The sequence below is a fragment of the Triplophysa dalaica genome, chromosome 7 (assembly GCF_015846415.1).
Source record: "Triplophysa dalaica isolate WHDGS20190420 chromosome 7, ASM1584641v1, whole genome shotgun sequence".
NCBI classification, from domain to species: Eukaryota; Metazoa; Chordata; class Actinopteri; order Cypriniformes; family Nemacheilidae; genus Triplophysa; species Triplophysa dalaica.
In genome coordinates, this window is record NC_079548.1 from 11227467 (window position 1) to 11252849 (window position 25383).

Here is a 25383-nt window from a genome sequence, read left to right on the forward strand (position 1 = left end):
AGAAATCATTTTCGAGATTGTGCACAGGAAAGTGCTTCTCAGCTACAGATGTTAGGGAGGGGTGATGACATTTTTTAAGGACAGAAAGTTTTCTTTTGGGAAGAATTTATATTTTCATAAATTTCAATTTAGCTACCACCATCTTTACATTGGACTGAATACAAGTTAGTTCTCATGTAGACAAGCGGGATTCCAAAAGTGCTAATATTTAGTGCATCAGCCCTGTTTGTAAAACTCACAAAAAAGATTATTTGTGTTCACAGCATTTCAGACAGACTGTTAATCTGTGTGTTGCTAGGCAACATGTTACAGTTTAATCCTGCTTTGGCATGATTTAGAACTATATCATTAGTGAAGTAAAAATAGACAAAGTAACCAGCCAAGTTCTCTGACATTAACATCTTGTCTATTGTTTACAGTGCAATACTGCTTGTAAAGCCTGTAAAACCCACTGAAAGTCAAATAAAACTCAAACAAAAACGGACAGATTTCAAACTCTTGTTTATCAAATGAAAAAGACAGGATTATAGTGTGTACATAGATAAATATATAATCTCATACATTCAGTAATAGACAGAATTCCATTCATTGTTTGAACATTAAAGGAATAGGTTACCCAAAACACTTGTTCACATCTTGTTCTTTTGGTTGCCCAAAACACTTGTCCTTTACCTCATTTCATCTTGTTTTAAATTCATTTGCTGTTTTTTCTGTGGATTATAAATATTCTCTAGTGAGGTACAATGTGAGAACCAGAATGAACTTTCACCTAGACCGCTGAAAATATGGGTCTTGGTCCACTTTCAAACGAACTCTGATGCGGTTTGATTGAAATATGAACGCAACACGGACCAAAAGCATGATTAAACCGAACCAAATACAGGAAGTGATAACAATACATGACCTGAAAATAAAGTGATTTGGCAATTCAAAAAAGTGGTCATTAGATCTGTGCTTGCGCATGTAACGGAGGAAATCCTGGCGCCATTTGACTGCTTTAAACACTTTGTGAGGTATTGGCGGGTTATCGGCTTGCTAAAAATACCCTCATATGCGCAGGCATACACTGAGCATGTATAACTAAGCACACAGCATTATTGTGGATGTCCGGTGAGTTCTGTTTTAAAATATAAAAGCTGTCCAATCATGTTGCGACTTTACACGTAAGCTGTATATAGTGTTCTTTCCCGGCTAGCACAGGTATGTCTCCAAGACGTCTGCTAAATATCTTAGAAAGAGCAGTTTTACAACCATTCTAAATCATAAACATCTTACAGACGTCTTCTTGATGTCTATGACATCTGACAGCAGACATCTATGAGACGTATTGCAGATAAGCAAACTATGTCTTGCAGATGTAAATGCAGACATCAAAGAAACGTTTGCCAGCTGGTTGTGTGCTATAAGGAGTGTGAAAATCCACTTTTGGAGTTTTTTACCATATAACGGCACATGGATTTAAAACAAAATTGACGGCGAGTAAATAATGACAGTTCATTTGTGGTGAACTATTCCTTTAACAATAGAAAGATGCTCAAATATTACAAAAAGTGAAGGGGGAGTTACAATATTGTCATTGACAGCTGCTAACCAACCCAGTAATATACCACAAAGACAGAAACAGGCAATTCCAAGTGCGGAGTAGACTTGGCAGCTGAAAAGGACTGTGCTTCTGCGTTCACCTGCAGCAGTATTGAAGGCAGGATTTAAACTACTCTGCTGTTTTTAACATCAAAGCATATTCAAGCAGATCTCACCAAGGGAGGAGGACATTTCACAGACTCTATAAGACCAGTAAATAATTAGGAACAAGTCTAACCTTCAGGGCACCTTCACCAATGATGAATATAAACATGGTCAAAGCTCAAATTCCTAGCCCTGCTTATACAGCAGATTCAGTTCTAGCACCTTACAAAACTTTGAGGCTGCTCAGTCCTTACGGCAGTGTAAGTTTGCTACCCATTTGCCTCTGCCTACCTCAGCTATTCCATCTACAATTATATTTACAATCAAAGATTTTGCTAAGGCCCAGTTTGCTAATCTCACGCCTCACACAATTATTTATGAGCGTCCTGCATAAACTGAACTGCATGTTAAAAAAATAATAACAATACTTCGACCAGCCCCTGCACCTCAGTCCATTTGAGCCGTTCAAGCTCTCCAGTCAATGCCAAGGCCACCAGTGCAGTACCGGATGCATCTCAACTCAGCATTGTTCCTCTCCCAAAGACTCCGTGTTGTCCCCCTGGTCCAACGGGGCCGGCGGGGACCTCATTTTCCCACGACTGCTCCCATGACTGCTCGGGTGGCTTGGGTAAACGTCTACCGAGCTGGAGATGGACTGGACCGATCTGTCACGGAAATAATGAAAGGCCTCTGGGTCCAAAAAGGTCTGCTCCTCCCGCAGGCCCTGCTCGAAGAGCTTCCGTTTGTGTCTGAACTCAATCACCGTCTTTGTGTAGGAGTTAAGGGTGGTGACTGACGCAGCCATGCAGCAGGTGAAGGAGCCCCAGGCCATGCTGATATACACAAACAAAGAAAGACAATGAGATCTGTTATGGACAAAGATTTTATATCTATACATTATACTGTTGGTGTTGCTTTTGAACCAGAAATCTGTAGCTACTTGACTGAAGAATGTATGGGCACAATGGTTCATCTTGCATTTAAGAAATTCTAGCTTTGAAGGAAATTAAACCTTGAAGCTGAAGCGTTTAAACTAGCTCAAGCTTCAATTACCCTTTTTGATTTGTAGGTTCCAAAAGAGTAGAAAAGGTAGTCAAGATAGAGAGAAGAAAGCAAAAACAAGAAATTCGCCAGATGGCGGAGGACAAATGAAGCAATTTCATCCTAGACTAATGGATGCCAGGCAAGCATCTGTGGTAATTCAGCCAATGTAAATCCCACTTTCATGCCTGTCAGAACCCCAATGCATGTCTCCTATATCCAAGCGCCAAAATAACACAAATCATTTGCTGGGAGATCCAATACAGCCCTTCAGTCTATGGTCTAACAGACAGGCAAGGTTCCAAAAAATTAACTGAAAGATGGAGTCAAAAAGTCTCACTCTGAATGAATCACTGTAGAGCTGACGTAATGTAGAGCAACAATGATAACGGTTGAGTTGAAGACAGGTGAAGCATTTCTGAATTCCCTCCTTCACTTTAATCAGGTTTTCCCCAAATGTAAAAAATTATCACTTCCCACTGAGACTATTCCTACAACTTTGAATTCAATCAAGCAATCTTCTAAATCAATATATTTAATTTTATCTACACAAACCTGTCCTAGATTGTAAATAATTGACTTTAGTATATAATATAAGGTTAATGTGGCGTGATGAAACTTTGGAAAGACCTCATGGATTAGGAACAGACAAATTTTCTTATTTTCAAAATGTGTACTTTCCTTACACTTAACAGGTTCACATAGCTCATCAAAACACAAAAAATGAATAAACATAACAATTTTAAAACTTCCCAAAAGCAGTTTTACATTTAGCAGACGCTTTTATCCAAAGCGACTTACAAGTTGGGTTAACAATGGAAGCAATCGGGTCAACATTAGGAAAACAAAAAGCATACAAGACATAAAAAGATCTCTCACAAAGCCTACTACAGTGTGCAGAGCCAAGTTTAGTTTATCTAAGCATGCTTATTTCTTTATTATTTTTAACACTAGAACCCCCGGCAGCAAATTTACCCATGCACATGAATATTGCTTTGATATGGCAAAGATTGTCATCACAAAGTTATGTCTAGATACATAAAATTAATATTTTTAGTCATCAACCATGTTTTTGTGCTATTGTTTAATGTTCAAAGCTAAAGTAAGAAAATCTTTTTTTTGAAGAAAATCACTTTTCTTAGCGATATAATAATTAATGCAACGACTGGGCTGTACATAATTTTTTTTATTTAACGTTTTTATTTAGTTTTTGAAATAAAACATATTTTCTGGCTGCATCAAGTCCATTGATCTAGAGCATGGAAAACATGGAAGGAATCACAAAAGCAGAATTCTACTATTTAAATGTGTCCTCTGCTTGAGTGAATGAGTTGCACACTTTAACATGTTACAAGCGTGCCACTTGTGGATTCCACAAGGATCGGATACGATCCACAGAGTTGTTCTAAGTTTATTTTACGAGCATTTGAGTGAAGCTACTGTAAACACACTGAAGCTCAAGCGTCTTCGCGATGACCCACCAAAATAAAAGTCTGCTTAATTTGAACCAGATGATAAAATAATTATTGTGTAGTAAATGTACAGCATCTCACAGAAGTGAGTACACCCCTCATGGCTGTGTGTTGAGTTTTTTTGAGGCGACAGCAAATTAACATTGTTATACAAGGTGTACACTCACTACTTTACATTGTAGCAAAGTTTTATTACTTCAGTATTGTCAAATGAAAAGATATAAAAAAAGGCAGGGGTGGACTCACTTCTGTGAGATACTGTATAAACTGTAGTAAACACTATAGTATACTTTAATATTTACTATAGTACACTAGAATGTTCCTGCAGTAGTAAATTCTATGGTAAACAGCATTTTTATGGACAAAAGTATTTACTACTGTATAGTGTTTAAAAAAATGTCCATCCATCCATTTTCTTCCGCTTATCCTGGGCCGGGTCGCGGGGTCAGCAGTCTAAGCAGGGATGCTTAGACTTGCCTCTCCCTAGACACTTCCTCCAGCTCTTCCGGGGGGACACCGAGGCGTTCCTAGGCCAGCCGGGAGACATAGTCCCTCCAGCATGTCCTAGGTCTTCCCCGGGGTCTCCTCCCGGTGGGACATGCTCGGAACACCTTCCCGGGAAGACGTCCAGGGGGCATCCGGAAAAGATGTCAAGGAGCAGCGGCTCTACACTGAGCTCCTCCCGAGTGACTGAGCTTCTCACCATATCTCTAAGGGATCGCCCAGCCACCCTGCGTAGAAAACTCATTTCGGCCGCCTGTATCCGGGATCTTGTCCTTTCGATCATGACCCACAGCTCATGACCATAGGTGAGAGTAGGATCGTAGATTGACCGGTAAATCGAGAGCTTCTCCTTGCGGAAAGCTCTCTTTAAAGGAAAAAAAACGTCAAATGAAATAGTCCTAATTTGTCCATTTGTATAATGTTAATGTGGTTTTTCATTTACCTGTCTATTTATGTGATGTCCTGCAGTTTTTTTTTTTAAAGATGATAACAGACACACAGTATACTTGTGCTACAACTGTTTGGCCTGTACAAAACTTAAAACCTCTGTAGCACCGGTGCTATGTGTACGTACAGCCCTGAACGACAAATTCAAGTGCACAATTTCACCTAAATAATTATTAACTTGTGTCACTTATAAGTCGGACAAAAGAATAAAACATGGGGTAATCATAAAAAATAAAGGCATGGGGTAAATTTGACCCGACAGCGCTTATAGGTATAAATGCCCCGCTTTTTAATCTGGTTAAAAGTATTTTAACAACAGGGGATTCTAAATAACACAGTTAAAGTAAATGTCAATGACTGGGCGACTTGGATATTTGATCAAAAATCTGTTATGTAAAATTGGAAAACAACCATGGGTAAATCTTACCCCTCGGCGGTTCTATTGTTAAGGGTTTTACCTTTTTTGGGCTTAAGCAATAATCTTAGTTGCTAGCCAATATTTCTGTGTCCACAAAATACAGAAAAACACTCAGAAAACCATTCCATTTTTTACTTGAAATGAGAAGAGTTCACAAGAGCCATATTCATTTATGGCAGAATGAGAACCAGACACCCACACATCTGTGACTTCTGAGTGTGTCTTTTTGCTTCAGTGAATTCTATGACACAAGATACGAGGAGACAGAACTTCAAATAGAGCTGCCGCTTTCTAGAATTCCCTTCAGATATTGATCAGAATCTACCAATACAGCTTTTAACATTTTAAAATGACCTTCTTCAAATTGAATCCCTACAGGATCAACAAACCCGCTACTTACATTATCATCAATCTGAACTGAATAGGACAAGCTGATGACGAGACGCTTACCAGAAGGACCATCCGTAGTCCCATGTGTGTGGCCTCCAGTCCTCTGGGCCTAAACTGACTGTGATCTGGAAGACCTGCGTGTACATCATGTGAGCAACCATCCCCAGGAGCCCTGTTGAGGAATCAACACACGTGCATATGAACATCAACAGCTGGTGAACTTTTTTTATATATGATTGTTCAATAGATAAAAAAAGATGGACATGCATATGAAGTACTGCATACTGACGTGAATATATAACTGTGTAGGATTAACATCATAAGAATATATGATGTATGGATATTTACAGAGATTTTAAATTCACTCAAAAAAAATAATTTAGCCAATGATCCTCTGGATTATGTGGAGAAAATACCATGTTTTCAATCACATTGTAGTAGAGTAGGCGGGGCGAGACCGTGGTTCGAGTCCGGTGAGTAATTGTGAATGAGCGCCAGCTCTGCGCACACCGGGCTCGAATCACGTAGGAGATTGGGAGCATATAAAAGGAACGAGTGACCGGACCGTCGAAGAGAGAGGACCGGGTCCGAACTTGTGTGGTTGTACAGTATGTGTATGTGTATGTGTATGTGTATGTGTATGTGTGTGTGTATGTGTGTGTGTGTGTGTGTGTACAGTACATACAGTAGGATCAGTAAAAAAACATTTATCTAGTGTCTAAAGTAGGGCTGTCACAATATCAGCTTTTTAATGTCACTGTCTTTACCGACATATTCTTACAACCATAGTGTTAAGCAAAAGACGCCATCAAGAAACATCATGGTTGAGCTTTTAATTTAATTTAATCAAAATTAAACAGTAAACCATCAATTGCGTAAAATGTTGTAACCCTATTTGATTTCTTTTTTCTCATGTCTGAAAAAGCTGATACACTTTTGCTAGCATATGTCATCAGCCAATATAAAACAGAAACTGTTGTTAATCTTATAAAACACATCTGATTGATCTACATTGATTGATTGTCCCATGCAAGACTTGAGTGTGGATGTTTATCCTTGTCAGGTGAATGCTCTGAAGCTCATCTCGGGATGGATGGTCGCGTTTCTCCTCTTTTCTCTCTCTATGAGGCCGAAACTGATGCTACAGTGCCATCCTCATGCGAGAACCTGTGGACTTCATGTGCCATCCTTATGTGTTAACCTGTGGACTTCATGTGCCATCCTTATGTGTTAACCTGTGGACTTCATGTGCCATCCTCAGGTAAGAACTTGTCTATTTCATGTGTGCCATCCTACTGGGAGATCCTGTGAACTTCCCAGACAATCTCCGTCAACAATCGAGAGCAAAGATGGACCCTTGTTATTTTAATAATACACCCTTTTGTTTATTTTTGACTTTCTTCCTGTAACGCTGCTTTGCAACAATGAAACATTGGAAAAGCGTTATATGAATAAAACTGAATTGAATTGAACAGGCAGAATTACAGAGTATTGAAATACAGAGCTTTTTGGTATCCAGCGAATCAAATAATCATAAATTCAAACAGCAGCAGCTGTTCTGGCTTTCTTACTGCTGAGGTTTACCCACGCTGCACTGGGCTGCAGGGAGAACTGTAGTCTGGGGAGACTGTTTTCCTCACATCATCTCACTCTCACATCAGTGTGCTCTGGGTGTGAAATTATTATTGGTTAACATTTTTTCTTAATTTTGACTTAATGATTACTGATTTTTAAACAGGTGGTGAAGTGCCACAAAAGTGGACTTAAATAGGGTTCTTACTGATTATTGATTGAAGTCAAAATTAATTTTAGCTAAAAAACATAAAGTGGAAGAATGCAACTATGTGACTATGATTATTTTAATGGATTCACAGAGTGTCTGACAAATGTACAGGTGCTGGTCATATAATTAGAATATCATCAAAAAGTGAATTAGCTGATTAGAGTGTGGCACCAGGTGTCTTCAATATTGAACCTTTTCACAATATTCAAATTTTCTGAGATAGTGAATTTGGGGTTTTCATTAGTTGTCAGTTATAATCATCAAAATTCAAATAAATTAACACTTGAAATATATCAGTCTGTGTGGAATGAATGTATACATTATACAAGTGTCACTTTTTGAATGGAATTAGTGAAATAAATCAACTTTTTGATGATATTCTAATTATAAGACCAGCACCTGTATACCGTACATATATCCTATGGTGTGACATGTAAACAAACCGTTAATATTATTTTATATAATAAATATTTATAATATAAAATGGCACAAGAGAGATTTCATTATCTTCATTGTTAGAATTTTTACTGTCACACAATGGGACACATTTACATTTATTTTATTTTTCAACTACCAATAAAGTAGGCTATGTACAATTTTAACTTCACAGTGTATGTATGTTTTTCTTACACAAAACCATCCATTTCTCAGGTTCTCCTAAAAAGGTTAAAGAGCACCTGTTCTACAGGGACTTCATCTTTTTATCTTTCATCATCAGAAGAGAAAGTGTTTATATTATACAATCCCAGAATATTTTGTATCAACCTTATTTGCAAAAAGTGTAACAAGCAAGACAAAACATGCTGTTGTGTACATTATAAATGTAATGAGGCAATGCACAATTAGTTTTTCTAAGTGTGCGATGTGTAGAGTGGAGGCCTACAGTACCTGACAGCACAGTGAAGACTGCGGCGAAGGCATTCAGTTTGAGTCCATCGATTACATTACTGGAGTGAAAAAGCTCCAAGCACATCAGACTGAACCCAACGACCAGCAACATGATGTATAGCACCTCAGACACTACTGACAGCCAAAGGACACCTGCAATAAACACGTACACAAACACACACACATGCTGGTGAGCGAAGGGGTCGAGCTTTAATTCTGTCTGTCAGTTTTATTTACTACACTGTCAGGATCAAGTGAGAATTTAACGACTCCCCGGTGTGCAAAACTGACCCATACTTCATTACATTATCTTTGAGTTTGCAAAGAGCATACTGTTTAAGTTCACTAGAAAAATAAGATTTTTTAATAATAAAAACCACTCCATAAAATGGTTCATCTAAAGGAGACTGTAAAAATACACCCTCTTGTGTTCTCCACAGAAGCTGACTGTTTCAGCAAAGGCAGACTTCACACGACAGCAACATCTGCCATGTGAAAAACAAAACTGCTCTTGTGTCTCAAAAGAATATTTAATCATTATTTATTATGATTTTGAGTTGTAAGGGAAACTTTAAACCTCATCCATCAGACAGACTCAAGGGTGTTTCAATAACTGCAATCAGTTTCTTCTAATTAGCACAATTCCCCATCCCCTGCAGCTTCCTCAGAGAAACACATGACACAGGGCATGTATCGGCACAAACACGATCATATCTCAGCAATTTTAATGTAAGGTTAGATATTATTACACAGCAGCAGAATACAGTTGTTAGTCAAGGTTCCGTGACTAAATACGGTTGGTTTCACACGCAAGAGTGACAAACACACTTACATGTTCAATAAACATCCTATTCTCTGTAAAACTGTGTTAAAAGAGCCATACGGGACAACAGAATCTCAATCTATCGTAGCCTACAGCAGGAGCGCCATTTTCTACACGCGTGTGTTTTGCATTGCATTTCATGCGGTTTCAGTATATTAGATTAACAAGTGCTGCAAACATACCGGCGATTATTTTCGAAATTTACTGCTCTCGCGGTACTTTGATGTCACGGGTAGATTGGTTTGCGCGGCGCTGCATGTAGATCCAAGCGTAATGGAAAAATAAGATTGACGTTAGATTATAGATCCAGGTCCTCCGGAGCGTCTCCCATCAGTTTCTGATCTACACTCAGTTTTACATAGGATCAAAGCCGCTTTTAATTACGATTTGACAAAAGGAGTCACTCAAAAAACATTGTGATAAAACTTTGAACACAACGAACCACCAACTTCTTACTACTAAAGCCATTACAACATAATATCCTTGCACCGTGTTTTGAGTGATATTCTATTAATGCGTTCTCAGTGTGATCTTAATGTTGCAGGATGGTGTTTTATTTATTCCCCAGACAACATGCCAACAATAGAAGCCCATGACTAGTACTACAGACCCCAAGAGCTTATATTTAAACCAGTAAGATTCCTGTTAGAACCATTAAAGCTATTAGAATCTGTAATGGTTTCTGTTGTTTTTTTTAAGCAGGAGAGAGTGATTAAAGCCTTTTAATCTGAAGTATGACGGCATAATGTAATATTAATGTCTTGAGCATTTGTCTTGAAGAGTTCAAACACAGTGGGACACCTTTGAAAGTCTACCCAAAGCATTCTTCAGTGGCAACGAGAAATAACATGTAGATTATCTTGGGGGTTTCTCGAGGCAGTCCCCAAGAAAATCACTATTTAGTGTCTGAGTTGTGGCGTCGTTGTGAGAGGGTAGCAAAATGGTAGCAAGCAAAAACTGTTAGCCTTCTGTTAACTTGAGGGTAAAGAATATTCCTAGGACGGTCATTTATAACATTTCTCTCATTTATTTGTGCACAAACAATTGTTGAGAAGACTTTCGTAACAACACTTAGAGGGATGAATTTGAAAAAAAAAACAAATTAAAATGCACTACCCACAGACTTCGGTTGATTCCATGAATATTGGTGGGTTTTCATCAAATATAAATAATAATGAAGACCTTGAGACTTATACGACAGAAATGGGATCTAAAATGAACAGGGAAGGGTGTAGTTTGCCTTGCAAATACTCTCCCCTGAAACTGTCGCAGACGTAATTTGCAAGTGGAATTCATTTTCCTTTTTGATTGTGGAGTATTATCTCTAGATTTGTTCATGGCGAGAGATGTATTATGCAGTAGTCCCTTGAACTGAAATGAAATTCCATATTCAAAATATGATATTTCCCCAGTCAATGCTTTGCCATCTCAAACAAACATCAACAATTAAATCTGGCCTTTGAAAAAGATTTTTGTAAATACGTGATATCAGAGAGTATCAGAGTGTTTCTAGAAAAAAGTTAAATGTAAAGCATGTATTCGAACACACGGTCGTTTGTATGATTCAAGAATAAAATATGCAGTAAACAAAAGTTTGATCTCATATTGTCACCCAGAGCTAAAGCAGCGTTAGTTCAGCTTAATGTTTTATGGACCCCGAGGATGTAAACTAACACATCCACATTCACTTGTGTATAGACGTGTACATGCACAAACACATGCGTCAAATAATTAAGCATGTGGAGATAAGAGATCTGTCATGTGCAGGTTTTAGCGTGTGCTGTCGGACAAGCCTGAACGCTTGGCTAATGATATCCATTACTCACCTCTCTCAGACGCAGGGGCCAGATCAATAAAACTCCTGCATTTCTCACCTGGGAAGACACAAGGTGACCAAAGGGTTAACATCTGCGCCCCAATAGCTCTCTGTCAGCCAATCAGAAAGTCAAGAGTCACGTAGCTTAAATTCATCTTTTCAGTGCTGTAGTACAGTGATAAGATGGCTTTTACAGTTTTCATACCAGTACATTCATCATTTGAGTGTTTGTCAAAAGACCTTGAGGTGTTCATATACCTTGTCGTGTAGGCACCACAGTCTCCACACGATTCGTATTGTATGTATTTATTTAAATACATTTATATTATATTCCACGTGTCAATCCATGTTTCTGCCCTAACCAGCCACAAGTCAAAAGCCATTGGTCGTTTGGTTTCTTGGATAATCCTGATGTCATGCCAGTCATAGCTTGACTCCAAGGTTAAGTAGGGATACCATTTATACTTGTCACTATGTAGTGACTAGTGAGTGACTCCTCACACAACTAAGTTGAATTTGTTCAAAGCATACCATTGCTTTACCATTGTTTTTTTACTGACCAAACGTTAAAAAAAAGCTTGCACATGCAAAAGGATTAAACCATTTGTGTTTGTGGTCTGATCAAAATAACTTTTTAATTAAGCCTGTCCTATGCATCTCTGGACAAGAGCAGAAAGAATTATGGAGACGTTTTGTGGCGCATCCTCCATGTCCCTTCAGATTGAACTTTTAATTAAACTGGTGAGCGTAATTTGAGACTCAAAGCTTTTCCTTTATAAAACCTAACTCTGCAACTTTGAACAATGGTGTAGTTCACGCAGTGGTGAATGTAGATGCTTTGTTGTGCCTAGAGAAAAAGAGGTCCGAACCATGTATAAGAAAAATCAGAATGCTAAATATTGTGGCGGTAGTTTCATTGACCTTATCTGTCTTTTGTTTGATTTTTAATATTTTCATTTGGTCGTAACAATATAGCAGTTGCAAGAAATTCTTCCAAATTTCTCTTGCAACATGCACCAGTTGAAAGATCAGATTAAATGCATCACCATTAATTCAGTCTTTCAAGCTTGTCAGACACAGACAGGGCTCATATACCTGCTCCACAAAACTTTACGCGCACCGCATCATCTACATTACAAGCTACACAAGCCATTTAAAGTTTTATTACCTTGAGAAATCAAGATTTAATGTAGCATTTAAAACCAAATCAGAACCCGGTCAAATTAATGCAGATAAATCGCACCATGAAGACTTTTGATAAATAGCAGTCATAATTTAAGGAGTATGGGAATCTCGGTCTAACGTCAAAACAGCAGAAATGCCACTAGTAGTTAGCTCTCAGAGACTTGCTCAAGTGACAGCAGATATAAAACAACCTGAGAGGATAGAGTTAGACTGACGGCTCATTAGGATTCATTTTCTGGGTTTTATATTTTGGACCTTCTAAGTGCACTTCTTTTCTCATTACAAATCCACTGTGTCTTTTTCCAGCAAATAAGGCCTCTGGAGGGAGTTTAATCCTTGTGCCAGGCAGATACGTGGCCCATGGTAACCTCTCCTCAATTTGAATAACAGACTCACTGCAGCAAGGGAAACACATTAACCAATTCCAAAACGACCAATGATGCAAAAACGTGAGTAATTGAATTTCTAGTGGGCTTTCTTTTACCAGTTTGGTGAGTTACTTGAGGTAATCATTTCATTTATATCAACGACATAAAATATCTACAATGATTTATTTAAGCCCAACTTTCTAAATACAGATTTATTGTACATACAGTATTTTAATAAATTAAAGGACATAATTAAAGTAAATAACAATAATGCTATTTCAAATAATTTCAGAGGTCTTGACTGATAAATTTTTTTAAACAGACAAGTATTATCTGTTGTAAAATAAGAATCATCGCCAAAACACATCAAGATAATGGAAACAGGCCAAAGTCCCTCCAGGAGAAGCCGAATCATACATGGACACATAGGCTGCCACACGTATTATTAGCATTCAAAGCTCTAATCATTTTCATTCAATCCTGTTGTTCCAAAATACTACATATGAATTAAAGCCCCTGGCTTTTGATTGGCTCCTAATGTGTTTAATCTGCAATCTGAGGTCGGTACAGGGTAATTGCATCAGTAATGAGCATGAACGTTTTGGTCCCCATCAGCATTATTATGTGGGATTTGTATGATAAAGAAAAATATCTTTAAGTCCTCGTTCATTTCTGCCCCCCTTTTTTATATCCTCTTTTGAATAAAGGTTTGAATTATGTTTTATGTTAAATGAGACTGTTGGTAATTACTGCTATGGAACAAGCTCTACATGCATACATTATGTAAAAAATGAATGGGCACGTTTTCCCCCCAAAAAAAAAATATTAATATTGTATTGAAGTTGGCAGTTGTGATACCACTTTTATTATGGATGCTTCAACTGCGTAACACTGACAACCAATTGTTAATATACATATAAAGAGTACAGACGTGCCGAGATGAAAAGAAAGTCTGCACTTTATGGATTGTGTGCTTCTAGCCTCAGCTACCTTAAACTGTAAGATAAAAAAATAAAGCAGATATTCCATGTTTAAATTGCTGTGTTTCATTTCATGCTAGAAATACATCAAGAGCAGAGTTGAACTTGAAAGGATGTGTTTGCAGCACAAAGCTTGTATCACACTCCTGTCAGATTAGTCATAAATCCAGTTGATGACTAGATAATGGTTTCAACAATAATGCGGACAAATAACGTAATCCTCTTCAGACTGACTTCTCAAACTGGGTCTGCTGGATTTAATTTAATGCAATACTGAACATCATTTCTGTTTAGCGCCTTTTACTGAAAACATTGTGTCAGGATATCTGTTAAGAGCATTCACTGTATGACTTTAAACCAGGTAGCCTGCTACCTTGTGTTTGTCTCACCCACCTGTGACTTTACACTTTGTTGTAAATCGTTTTAAACCTTTTGCATGTAGTGCATTGACATGCTGGATTAATCTACCGAATTGGCCTCTGGCATATGGTTTTGCATCATACTGTACTAATCCCAAAGATTAAAACCTTGAGCTGTGTGTTATGTTTGTCAGTCTGTGACGGACACTAGTTCATGAACAGATTTTTTTTCCTGACAGGCAGTGCCCAAACGTTGCTTTTTTTAATCATACTGGAGTTCAGTTGGGAGATTTAAGTACTGGTTTTGTGTGAAGAGACATGTATTCCTTGTCCTTCAATCAGGGTGTAATTACATGAACCAATTTGTCATTCGAACCAATTTAAAACAAACAAAAAAAAAATCCTAATGTGAGGCTAAGCAGGTGTCCATGAGCTGCATATTTCACTCTCCTCCACAGGGATTGTTGTTGTAACCTAGCAGAACTTTTACAAGTTCTTAAAAGTTCGTTGAAATTGAAGTAAATCCTAACAGATGTTTCCAAAAAGCTGCGTGCGCGCGTTCGTTCAGAAGTGAAAATCCATTGCGCAACACGCCAACACTGTTTTACGCACGACCTGTTGGAGTTTCTACACATTTGATCATAAAACACGAGAGGCTTTATAAAATATATTAGTTTGAGCCACCTGTTAAGCAATTCTCATATATTTTTCCATTAATTTAAACCCTACCTCCTCTCGAACACAAATGGTATTGGCTTCATGCTGCGTTCGTTACGCATGATAATAAAATAAACTTTGTTAAACAGTTCAGTCTTATTGAATGCTTTTAATATGCCTAAATATTTTATCATTTCGAAACGTAGTCAAATCTGAGCCTCTCACCTCCTCCGTGGATATTCTCCTCACACGAGTACCAGATCCCCGTGTGAAAATGTCTAAAGAGAAAGCGATCGTCACCTGTTTCCCAGCTATAGTGAACTTTGCTCGGGTCCGTCTCGTTCACCCCGTAGTCAATACAATTATGCCGTCTCTCCTTACTGCAGTTGGGTTTGGGGACCCTCTGTGTCCCTTCGCACCAATAGGTCGTGATGAACGCCGTTGTCGAGAATAAAAGAGCCAGCAGATTTAAACCCACGGAGAGCAAAGCGCGACATTTTCGAGTGGTCTTCATAGTCCTTCATAGAAGTGTTGAATGAGTTCATTCAAACGGCTTCTGAAGATCTTGATGGGCGCGAGAATGCGGGAGTAAAGTGGTAAGACAAGCGCAGCGGGCGCTTACCTCACCTCTGCGCACCGGCCCGAGAGATCACGATGACAGGTTCGATCCTCGCACATAGAAATGCGCGTCACTCCTCTGATGCTCGCGGGTGGCTCAGGGTTTAAGGGCGCGTGACAAGCAGACAGACGTGACTGTGAGGCAGATCTCTGAGGCATCTTTGAGGCACTCACGCTTTCGATAGTTGTGATCTCTCCCCCACCCCTCTCTCTCTCTCTCTCTCTCTCTCAATCTTATCATTTTTCGTCTTGCCCTAAAGCCTCCCATTCGCCTTAAGTCGTATTTTATTAATATAGCGTGTGTAAAATTCTATAACATTATATATGAAAATAAATGTACCAATTTCAGCATTCAAGTATGAATATTTTGATTATTTACACACTGTGTTATGTTAACTGTATGTATTGTGGTTTTAAATATGTGAACTCTTTTCAGAAAAGTGTGTTCAGAGCAAAAGCAGCTTTTATCGATCAAAACACAGACCTCTGTTACAGACAGAGCACTGGCAACAAGAATTCATCACATAAAATTTTATGGTTCCTTCTTAATCAATAAAATGCTCAGTGTAGGAGTTGCTCTCTGCTAAAGGGTGAAATATCTCAAAGGGCTCAGCATTGTCAGTTACTAAACAGTAATTTTTGTAAATATTTTTAGAGCAGGAATTAGATATAATGACTTGATTTAAGGCGTAATTTGGTTCTAAAAATACTGTTTATATTTTTAGACTGTGATGACTATAAAAATGCCATATAATTTATAACATACAACTTTTTATCAGATCAAGACATTATGAGCTACAGCCAATTTAAAAGGTGTGTGATTTGTGTGCAGATTTTGCATGGGTCAGACCTTATGATATTAGGATGAAGGGTGAGGTCCAGCTGTCAGCTAATGTTTTTTTTGGGGGGCAAGAGGTTGGAACGCCACACTGCTATCTGGTCAGCTTGAAATTCATGACAGAATTTTCTTCATCTAACCAGTTTGGCATGTATTTCTGCAATCTGAAGCATCCATTATTCATTTTAAAAAGCAATACAGGATGCCTGGCTGTGTTTTTACATTTCAGAGCAACAAAGATTTGCGGTTGCTGATTTTAGCATATTTATTCTTAAAATGGGAAGATGAATCAGCTCATGGAGGGGAGACACAAAGACACAGTTTTTTTGATAAGCCATAACAAATTGAGCCTTACACGCTGACAAACAGGCAGGTGTAGTGTTGCTTCTCGGGCTGTCATGTCGAATTATATTCCGATCTGTCATGCCTTGGAATCCCTCTAGACACAACAGATCCACAGGAGTTATGAGGGTTGTTCTTCTTAAGTTCAATTAAACCCTTTTTCGATGTGACATTGACTTTTGCCATTATGAATATGGAGATTGTCAAACCATTATGGTATTTTTTTAAATCAAGCTGTTTCTTAATGTTGGTGTTTTATTTTGTGTTTGTGCATTTGTATCTGACTGAGGATTGTTGAGTTAATAGTGCCGCACTAAAGGTTAAATTATCGTAAACTAGTGTAAAGTAGACTTGGTACTACTAATAGTTGCCTAGTTTTCTGCAGTCAATGATTTTAGATAAAAGCAGTTGTCCACTTTTTGCCTTTTGTTTCAATCATAAAATGTTATATAAAAATTTTGATACTGTAGATCGTCAAAATGTTTTATTATCGGCTTTCAATGTTAAAAAATTATCGGTCTATATCAGCCCAAATTCACATTCAATCCGTTCCACGGTCAGGAGTCATTTTCAAATACCATTTTTATCAAATTTGTCTGGCATAAAGTTATGGAAGTCCGTTTTTCTTCAGATGTTAATGACGCTTATGCAAATTAGATTGTTATTGATTCAGACCAGAGGAACCAGAACTGTGTTGAGATGCATGGCTTTAGAAAACTGAAGAACTGGCTGGTTACTGACTTTTTAAAACCGCCGTATTGTGTTAGAAAGCACATGTTTGCAGCTTGATTTTGTGTTTTTGCAAGTGATTGAGAACATTTGCGGTTTCCATTTGAGAAGTTTGGCAGAGCGTAAGAAGTTTCAGAGTTTAGATCTTAAACGTGTCAGATTATGCACTCCTCAGATATGCTCTCAGTTTTTAATAAGTGAAGCTCATTCATATTCCATTCATACAAATGAAGATTCTCTCCCATGGTACTTCTCAGACTTGCAGTGATTAACCCAACAGCATGATCAGACGGCGGGTTTCCTCTTCTCATCTCCTCGTCCCTGACCATTAATGCATTAACCTGTCTTCACTTGGTTAAAAACCGGTCAGTACTTTGTTGATTCTTGTACCTCAGATGTGGTTTGCGATGAGTCTGGGATGCCTAAGGATCTTGTTTGAACATAAGTGGACCAGGTTTAGCAGTGCTGATCTGTGTACTATATGAGGCAGAATTGGTTAGCGTCTGAATGGTAGGTGGTTTTAATCTGCTCTGGGAACAGCTGTTGGCTTGTCTTTCCTCATAACCTCTGTGGAAACGGAGAAAGAGGAGCCGACAGCTGTTTGTGCGTCAGTCTCACACCTCTACAGATGTCCAAATCAAAGGCTCAAAATAATGCCATCCCTGACGCAAGACACTGGTGTTGATAGTGTTTAGCCCTATGATTAAAACAATATAATCTCTCTTGATTTTGGTAAACTTTTGATTAAAAAAAAGAAAATGTCTCAAATAGCTGCCATATGGTGAGAAGGATCAGATCATAACTAGGAGCCACAGGACAAAGAATCTTTATTTTTGAAGATGATGCCCAACTTAAGAGTCAACAGTATTTTTATTGTTAAGCATCTGTGAATGTCAGCAGTAATGAGTTGGATGTGTCGGCTTCATAACAACCCGTCATACAGAAATCTTATTGGATTCACAGATAAATGTCTTCCGAAAATTCAGGTGCACAGGGCTCCTTCGCCAAATTAAACTCTAATTCTCTCAGTTCCTGTCTTGTCAGGTGCCCCTGCCTGGCCATTCTCTAAACCTTCATTTCACAGATGGCACGGCATAAGAGTGATCTTCCATAGGGCCATGTTCATTTCTGATTTAGGGAGAGAGGGAGCAAACCAAACTAGCTCAGTAGCATCCATCAGCACGGTGGCCAGTGAGTAGAAAGGGGGTGTAAATCTGATCCCTCTCTATAGCCAGAGAAACAAGGCTATTACAATATACCTCTCTGATGGATGCAGGCACATCGCTTTTTCTCCTTTACAAAAACACAGGAAGAGACAAATGGAGGATATTAGCACATTGTGTGTTCATTTCCTCTTTTCTAACATTTACTGTGATGTAATATGAGATTGAATATGTGGCACATTGATATTCCAATTAGAATATGTTGTTGTTTAATATGTAACATTTTGGCACCCAAAATGAGAATTCCAGGCAGCTTTTACACCGGCTTCATTTGTCAATGAACGACGCCGGTATCCTTTGACTTGCATTGGTTTTGTGTCCATACAATAGATATCAATGGGTACTGCCGTTGTTCTGTAACTAACAATCTTCGAAATATCTTCTTTGTGTTCTGTGGAAGAAAGTCATACAGGTTTGAAATGACAATAGGGTGAGTAAATGATAACAGAATTTTTATTTTTGGGTGAACTAATGACCCTTGGAATTTGGCCGTGGAGTTCAGCCTTCTTCAATTCTTGGACATAAACTTGGACATATCTACTTGTTGGATGCAGGTTGTATTAGGGCTAGGGACATTTGTGAAAAGAGGAGAAATGCCATGTAGTGAATAATTTATCCATGAATAATGATAGGTGGCGTTTTTGTGTTCAAAAGCAGTTGATTTAATTACAATTTATCTACATAAATAAACAGAGTTAAAGTAGTTGACATCACTTTTTGACCCGTTGGTTATTATACCAGTTGCCCATTGTGCTCAGACAGTGACAGTGTCCAAAATATGCCTGTCTCCAATTACTACATAAATTTTACTTTGTAAGAAATGTGTCTGGGATTTCAACCCAAATCCAGCCCGGAATAATGTATTGAATTTCTCTCTCACTTTGAATCTCTCTAGCGTTGGCTTTGCTTCCCCATGTTTTATTCATTATTATTTAAGGTTGTGTGAAACTCGCCTGCTCCTCCACTTCTCCAAACTTGTGAGTTTGACGCTATATATTTCCAAGCTATAAAACCAGGGATATACTGTATTATGCTTCCAAGGGTCAAGCTCAGAAGGTCTTCAGAAGTTATGAATATGATGTGTGGCCAACCTTAGAGAAGCTCTATTTTTCTTTTCCAGAGACCTTCCTCTGTTCTCTCACAAAAAGAACGACTGCCTTTCTCTCTCTGATATCTTGCCAGCTTGTCAATTCCAATTATACTTTCCTCTCCCCAGCTGAGGCTTATTGGAATAGAAATCTTTACGAGCCATCAGATGCCTCGACTAACTTTTGAGCAGACCCCTCTTACAAAGGGATTGTAAAAGACTGATAGATGGGCCTCGTGCGCATCCAGACACCCCTGCCCGTGTACGGATTTGTGTCTTTGTCTAGTAGGCGCCCACAGCCGTCCTAAAGCATTTGGGAAATATGACACACCATAGATCGGTGAAGGATCAATATTTAATCTTTAATGTGCTTCTCCCAAAACCCGCGACTCATGATTTTATTTACAATATATTATCAAACTTAAAGGGTTCTTGTTTCACCTGAAGAATAGACAACATCAGGTACACAAATCATGTTAAGATTTTATAGCTAAGGGAATAAGCGTGCTACAAATCGAGGAGAGGATAGCAGAGGCAGAGTGTGAGAAAGAGACAAACAGGTGAGGAAGGGCGTTGGTAATGACAAGATAGTGATTAATGGTTCATGGAGGACACATTAATGAACTGCACTTGAATCTTAATATGCTTCCCAAAACACTTGAATTATGTCACGCGTTTTCTTTTTAGCTGTGTCATTACTTGATTATAGTGTGTTATCATATATAATATATAATTTAATATATTTTATAATATCTTTTACATACACTACCATTTAAAATTTAAAGTCATCTTCCAATTGATTAATATTTTAACGTAAGAAAACCTTTTCAAAACTGTGAAATAACTAGTGGTGGGCATAGATTTTTTTTTTTAATCTAGATTAATCTAGATTAAAATGGCTCATTTGAATTCTGCCGAAGGCATTCAGAATATGTGTGCTACCCAAATAATGACTAAAAGTAAGTCTTTGAGAACGGGTTTCTCAAGCCAGGTGGCGCATTAGACCAGGGGCTCATCTCCTGTTTCCAAAATGCATCACAAACTGCTTGAGAAAGCTGTTCTACTATGATAATTGGTGATGAAAATAAGTTATGTTCAATAAGATGTACTTGTGTTTACTTTCGCATTAGCTAAGGGATGATTTGCGTTTAGGTGGTACTTGAGACTGTAAGAGCTCCTAAAGTACATTTACATTTAGTCATTTAGCAGACGCTTTTATCCAAAGCAACTTACAAAGAGTGAGGGAGCAACAAGCGATATGTCATACAGGAGCCATAATACATTAGATCTCAATACAAAGTTACTGGTTTCAACTAAAGCTAGACCAGTACCTGTTGAGAGAAAGTGTTTTTTTTAAACCAATTCCGCATTGCACAAGGTGCAAACAACCTTAGTCTTGTCGATGTTTCTATTGGGAAGCTTCTTAAAAATGAATATTCCCTGAAGCAAACCCGGCGGCTTCATAGCTGGATCCATGTTAGCACGTCACGTTTGATGCGGTAATTTCACAGTAACGTTATGTTGTGTTCAGACCAAACGCGAATGGCGTGTCAAGCGCGAGTGATTTAAGTGTTAATGCAAAGAGCCAATAGACCTACTTGCTGCGCAAATCGCGCGAATGAAGCCCTGGTTATGAGATGATGAGGCGGCTTCTGCTTCCGCGAATGACGCGAATCACGCGAGTTGAAAAATCTCGTTCTCGCCCCGTACAGTGCAGTTAAGCTGGTATACATCCGCGCTAAAATATCAAGGTGAAAGTCATCATAGCTTGCGTAGTATAGACCCAGCTCCCAACCCAACTTTGAGAATAGATTAACGGCGACATTTTTTTTATCGCGCGATAAGAGTCTCACTGCGTTAACGGCGTTAACGGCCCACCACTAGAAATAACATAATAGGAACTATACAAATTTCGATTAAATTTTTTTTGTTATATTTTGGCATCTCTTGTGAAATCACCCTTTGCCTAAAATTTGCTGAAAAGTACTCCTGGAATTTATCAGCCATCTGCTTGTGGTATCCTCAAAATGCTTTTGAAAACAAGAATGTTGGTTTCTATGTCTATTCTTTAATTAATACTATTTTGTAATGAAAATAGAATGTGTACACAATTATGTTTTGTCTATAAAAACAATTTAATAAGGTCAAGAGGAACATTTCAGTCATGAAGCTGACCATAATCTTTATATTGGGTTTATATATATATATATATATATATATATATATATATATATATATATATATGTTTAGATTGAAACCAATAATATGAAAAGATAAGAATAGATCAATTCTTCAAAATACAAAACTCTAATGAAGAAAACTCACATTTCTCAGAGATTCTGTCTTTGTTTTCCCCTGTGTTTTTGTCACTTCCTGTTTCCTGTGTAGTCTGTAGTAGTTTATTTTGTTCATTGGTTCCCTGTTGATATACTCTCAAGTTTATCTTGTTACCCAGTTTGGTTCTGTCTTTATAAGGCCTTGTGTTTCACTTGTCTTTGTTTCTGTGCTTTGGGTTTAGCCATGCTTTGGATTACTTTTGCTCCTTGTTACTTTGTTCTTTTAGTTGTACTTTGGTTTGAATTCATTCAACTTTTTAATCCATGTGGTTCCGCTTCCTGCCTGATTATTCTGTACTACTCTCATAACTTTCTCTTCATAACTGATGCTTTTTTGATGAAGCTGAAAATGATGCTTTCTCATCTGTATTCATGTGGCTAAAGATTTGTTTGATAATTAAATGATTCCCATAGTGAAGTGACTCTTTTAGCTATTACTGTGTCAAACACAAACAGTGTATCTCAATGTTGTAATACTAAATGTCTGCACTCTTGGAACACTAATCAGATTACAGCACCGGAACATTGATATAATATTAATAAAGTATCTGAAATGCAACAGCTGCTTCATTTGTTTTCATGGACTTCTGACTCGCAAGTAAATTGAAAGTATATGCCATCTATCTCTGTGGTTATTGTAGGTTTCAATTCAATCAGTGCTATTGTTTTCTCGGTCCTTGCTTTCGTTGAAGCGCAATAGAGAGTAAAGTGAATTCTGGCCATTGTGTAATACCGGTGTAATGATGATGCAGAGTTATCAGTCTTGCTTCAATTCAATCCTCTATAAATGTTGGCCATTGCTTTAATCTCTATACCCAACAATTAGGCTGTTTAGCTCAGGCAAAAGCAGAGTCTGACCTCTTCACTTGTTTAGATTACCTTAGAGGTCCACTGAGACAAATTCATCACAGGAAGATGAACAGCTTCAGCGTCAACTCGGTTTTGTTGCTTGCCTCATATGACAGGAATAAGCTTTATTCCAAAATATTACATTTTTGTCTCATTATTTACTCACCTGCATATCATTCCAAACCTGTACGACCTTCTTTCTTCTGCAGAACACAAAAGAAGATACTTTGAAGAACGTTGGATACCAAACAACATCTTGTATCCATTGAGATATTATAAAATTGTGCAACCGCGTATTATTAGAACGGGTAGGAATGACATAAGTGTTTGTGTAAGTGGTCACTTTAAGTGAAAGGTATAAACACTGTTGTTCTATAGCACAATCAAAATAATGCTTTGTTTGCATTCCAGCTAAAAACGATCATTAATTGACACTTATGTCACAGAAATTACACATTTCTCCTTGAATTTGTAAACCATACATCTATAACCATGTTATGCAAGGTAAAATAGTGGAAGTATATTATATTAGTTAGTTAGCGCTGTTTAACTCGGTGGTGTTATTGATATAAAATGTGTTTGTTTTGACTCTGTGTCTTTTGTTATTTTTCCTAATGTATATTTCAAATATTCCTGCAGAATTTAATGGTAATTCAAATATCATAACATATTAATCATTATTATTATTTTTACTCCGTGCAAATGATTTTATTTGGGATTCCATCAGACTGCTGCCTTACAGCAGTATTTAAAATAGTCTCTTGTTGTTTTGTTGTTGATAATAATGTGGTATAATTTTTAATGAAGTTTGTGGATTGTGATTTATCATATCTTTCCTTCCTCGCAGCACAGTTTTGCTTGTGTTTAGTGTGTGTGAGTCTGCATCCCTCGGTTCAGTAAAGTGACTGTTTCCAGCAGTATGTTGTGCACTGGTCAAACACTTATGAGATTTAATTCCCAAGGGTTTAGCAGACTTGTGTGCTGCTGTCCTCTCTAATCCTCCGCTCAGCACTGTGCTTCTCATATACATGGATCTTTTTTGTGTTGCTTTTTATTGAACATTTACAGCAATGCCTTTTAATTTCCTTTAATATAAACATGATAAAGGTTGGTCACAAGGTCTAAGACATAAAAGTTCTAAACACAATATTAACTTTCTTGCTATATTAACTTTAATTTAAACATTGAACAATTTAAGGAATACGTAGAGCTTCTGATGGACTGGTATATTTTATATGCAAAGTGTGTAGTGGTCTTGACTTTTGTGCTACGTATCTCGTAACTGTGATGTGGAACTAAGCTCCAATCTTTTTAGTTTTTTGGGAAAAAGATTTGTGCTTGTTTAATACGAAGACAAGGCCTGTATCTTATCTAGCAGTCAAGCACATTGCCTCTTGGCTTAGAACTCATCTGCCTGAGGAACAGATGTTAATTTGGGCAAGAGCTGTCAACGTGATGAGCCAGTTCAAAGACCAGTACTTACACTCTAAAGCCAGGGTCCTCTCCCTAGATTGAGTTTGTGTAGATCAAGTCATCCAGTGAGAGGCAGGGGTCCTGACTAGGGGCTTTTCGTAAAATAACAAAGATTTTATGAAGGATTAAGAGTCCCGTAGGTGATAAATGAAGCAACACTTGTTACAGAACTTCATTTAAAAGATCTGTTACACCTGTTAAAAGTACTATTTGTTCAACAATTTTTTTATTTTAGTATTATATATTTTCTAGTTTTCCAACCATTTTTATACCAATGTACTTTTTATTTAATGTGTAAAGATTATATTTATATTGCAATGCATCTTATCCGATCATATACTGTTTGTCCCCATATATCATATCATATATCATCATACCATAATGACGAGGGGTTTAGGAGAAAGATATTTATGCGTATTCTAAAATTTGTTTGTTTCTCTTCTAGAACTAGCACGGCCACGTCCTGCGTGACCAAGTAAGAAGTGCATGTTTGTAACTGGCTGAAGAAAGCAGAGAAGACACCGGACACATGCTGTGATAGAGATGTACGCCTCAAGGTGTTTCCCAGAGTTTCTCAGCGGCTGCGGCTTATGTTCAGTTCTAGCAGATCATCATTTGCTATTCTGATTGAGTAGATGGTTTGGGGACGTAGAGAGAGAGACATCAGGTTCCCTCTTTCTGTCCCAGAATGACGTGGGATGGAACCCGTGCGGTGGCATCTGCAGCCCTCAATATGTGAGAAGGACCTTCAGATATTCTAGTACTGAGTTTTATATTTGAAGGTAGGAGTATACTGTTAAGCAATATATTTGGACTGGATGGTTGCTCCGGGATGGGACAGACCACCTACGTGTAACCTCAATAGAATGTAAACGAGACTTTCTTTCAACACCCACCGACACTGAGATTTAATGAATCACTTACCTTGGTGCTGGCAAGGCCAATGTTAACACAAGTGAGTCATTCGAGGTGACCATTTCATGCAGGGTGTAATTCTCTTTTTGTTGTTCGGTCGGTGGAGCATTGCGCTAGCAACGCCACGCTTAGGGGTTTGAGTTTCTTGTGAAACAC

At 38.0% G+C, this 25383-nt stretch overlaps 1 protein-coding gene across 1 annotated transcript; it reads right to left on the reverse strand.

The window, feature by feature from the left end:
- Window positions 1–489: 489 nt before the first annotated feature.
- On the reverse strand, window positions 490–15582 carry gsg1l (gsg1-like). Its single transcript, XM_056753783.1, has 5 exons — window positions 15043–15582; window positions 11279–11326; window positions 8630–8782; window positions 6019–6130; window positions 490–2519 (listed from the first exon to the last, which is right to left on the reverse strand). Exons 1-5 carry the CDS (start codon window positions 15329–15331, stop codon window positions 2207–2209), a joined length of 915 nt encoding a protein of 304 aa, XP_056609761.1. The 5' UTR covers window positions 15332–15582; the 3' UTR covers window positions 490–2206.
- Between the last annotated feature and the right edge of the window lie 9801 nt (window positions 15583–25383).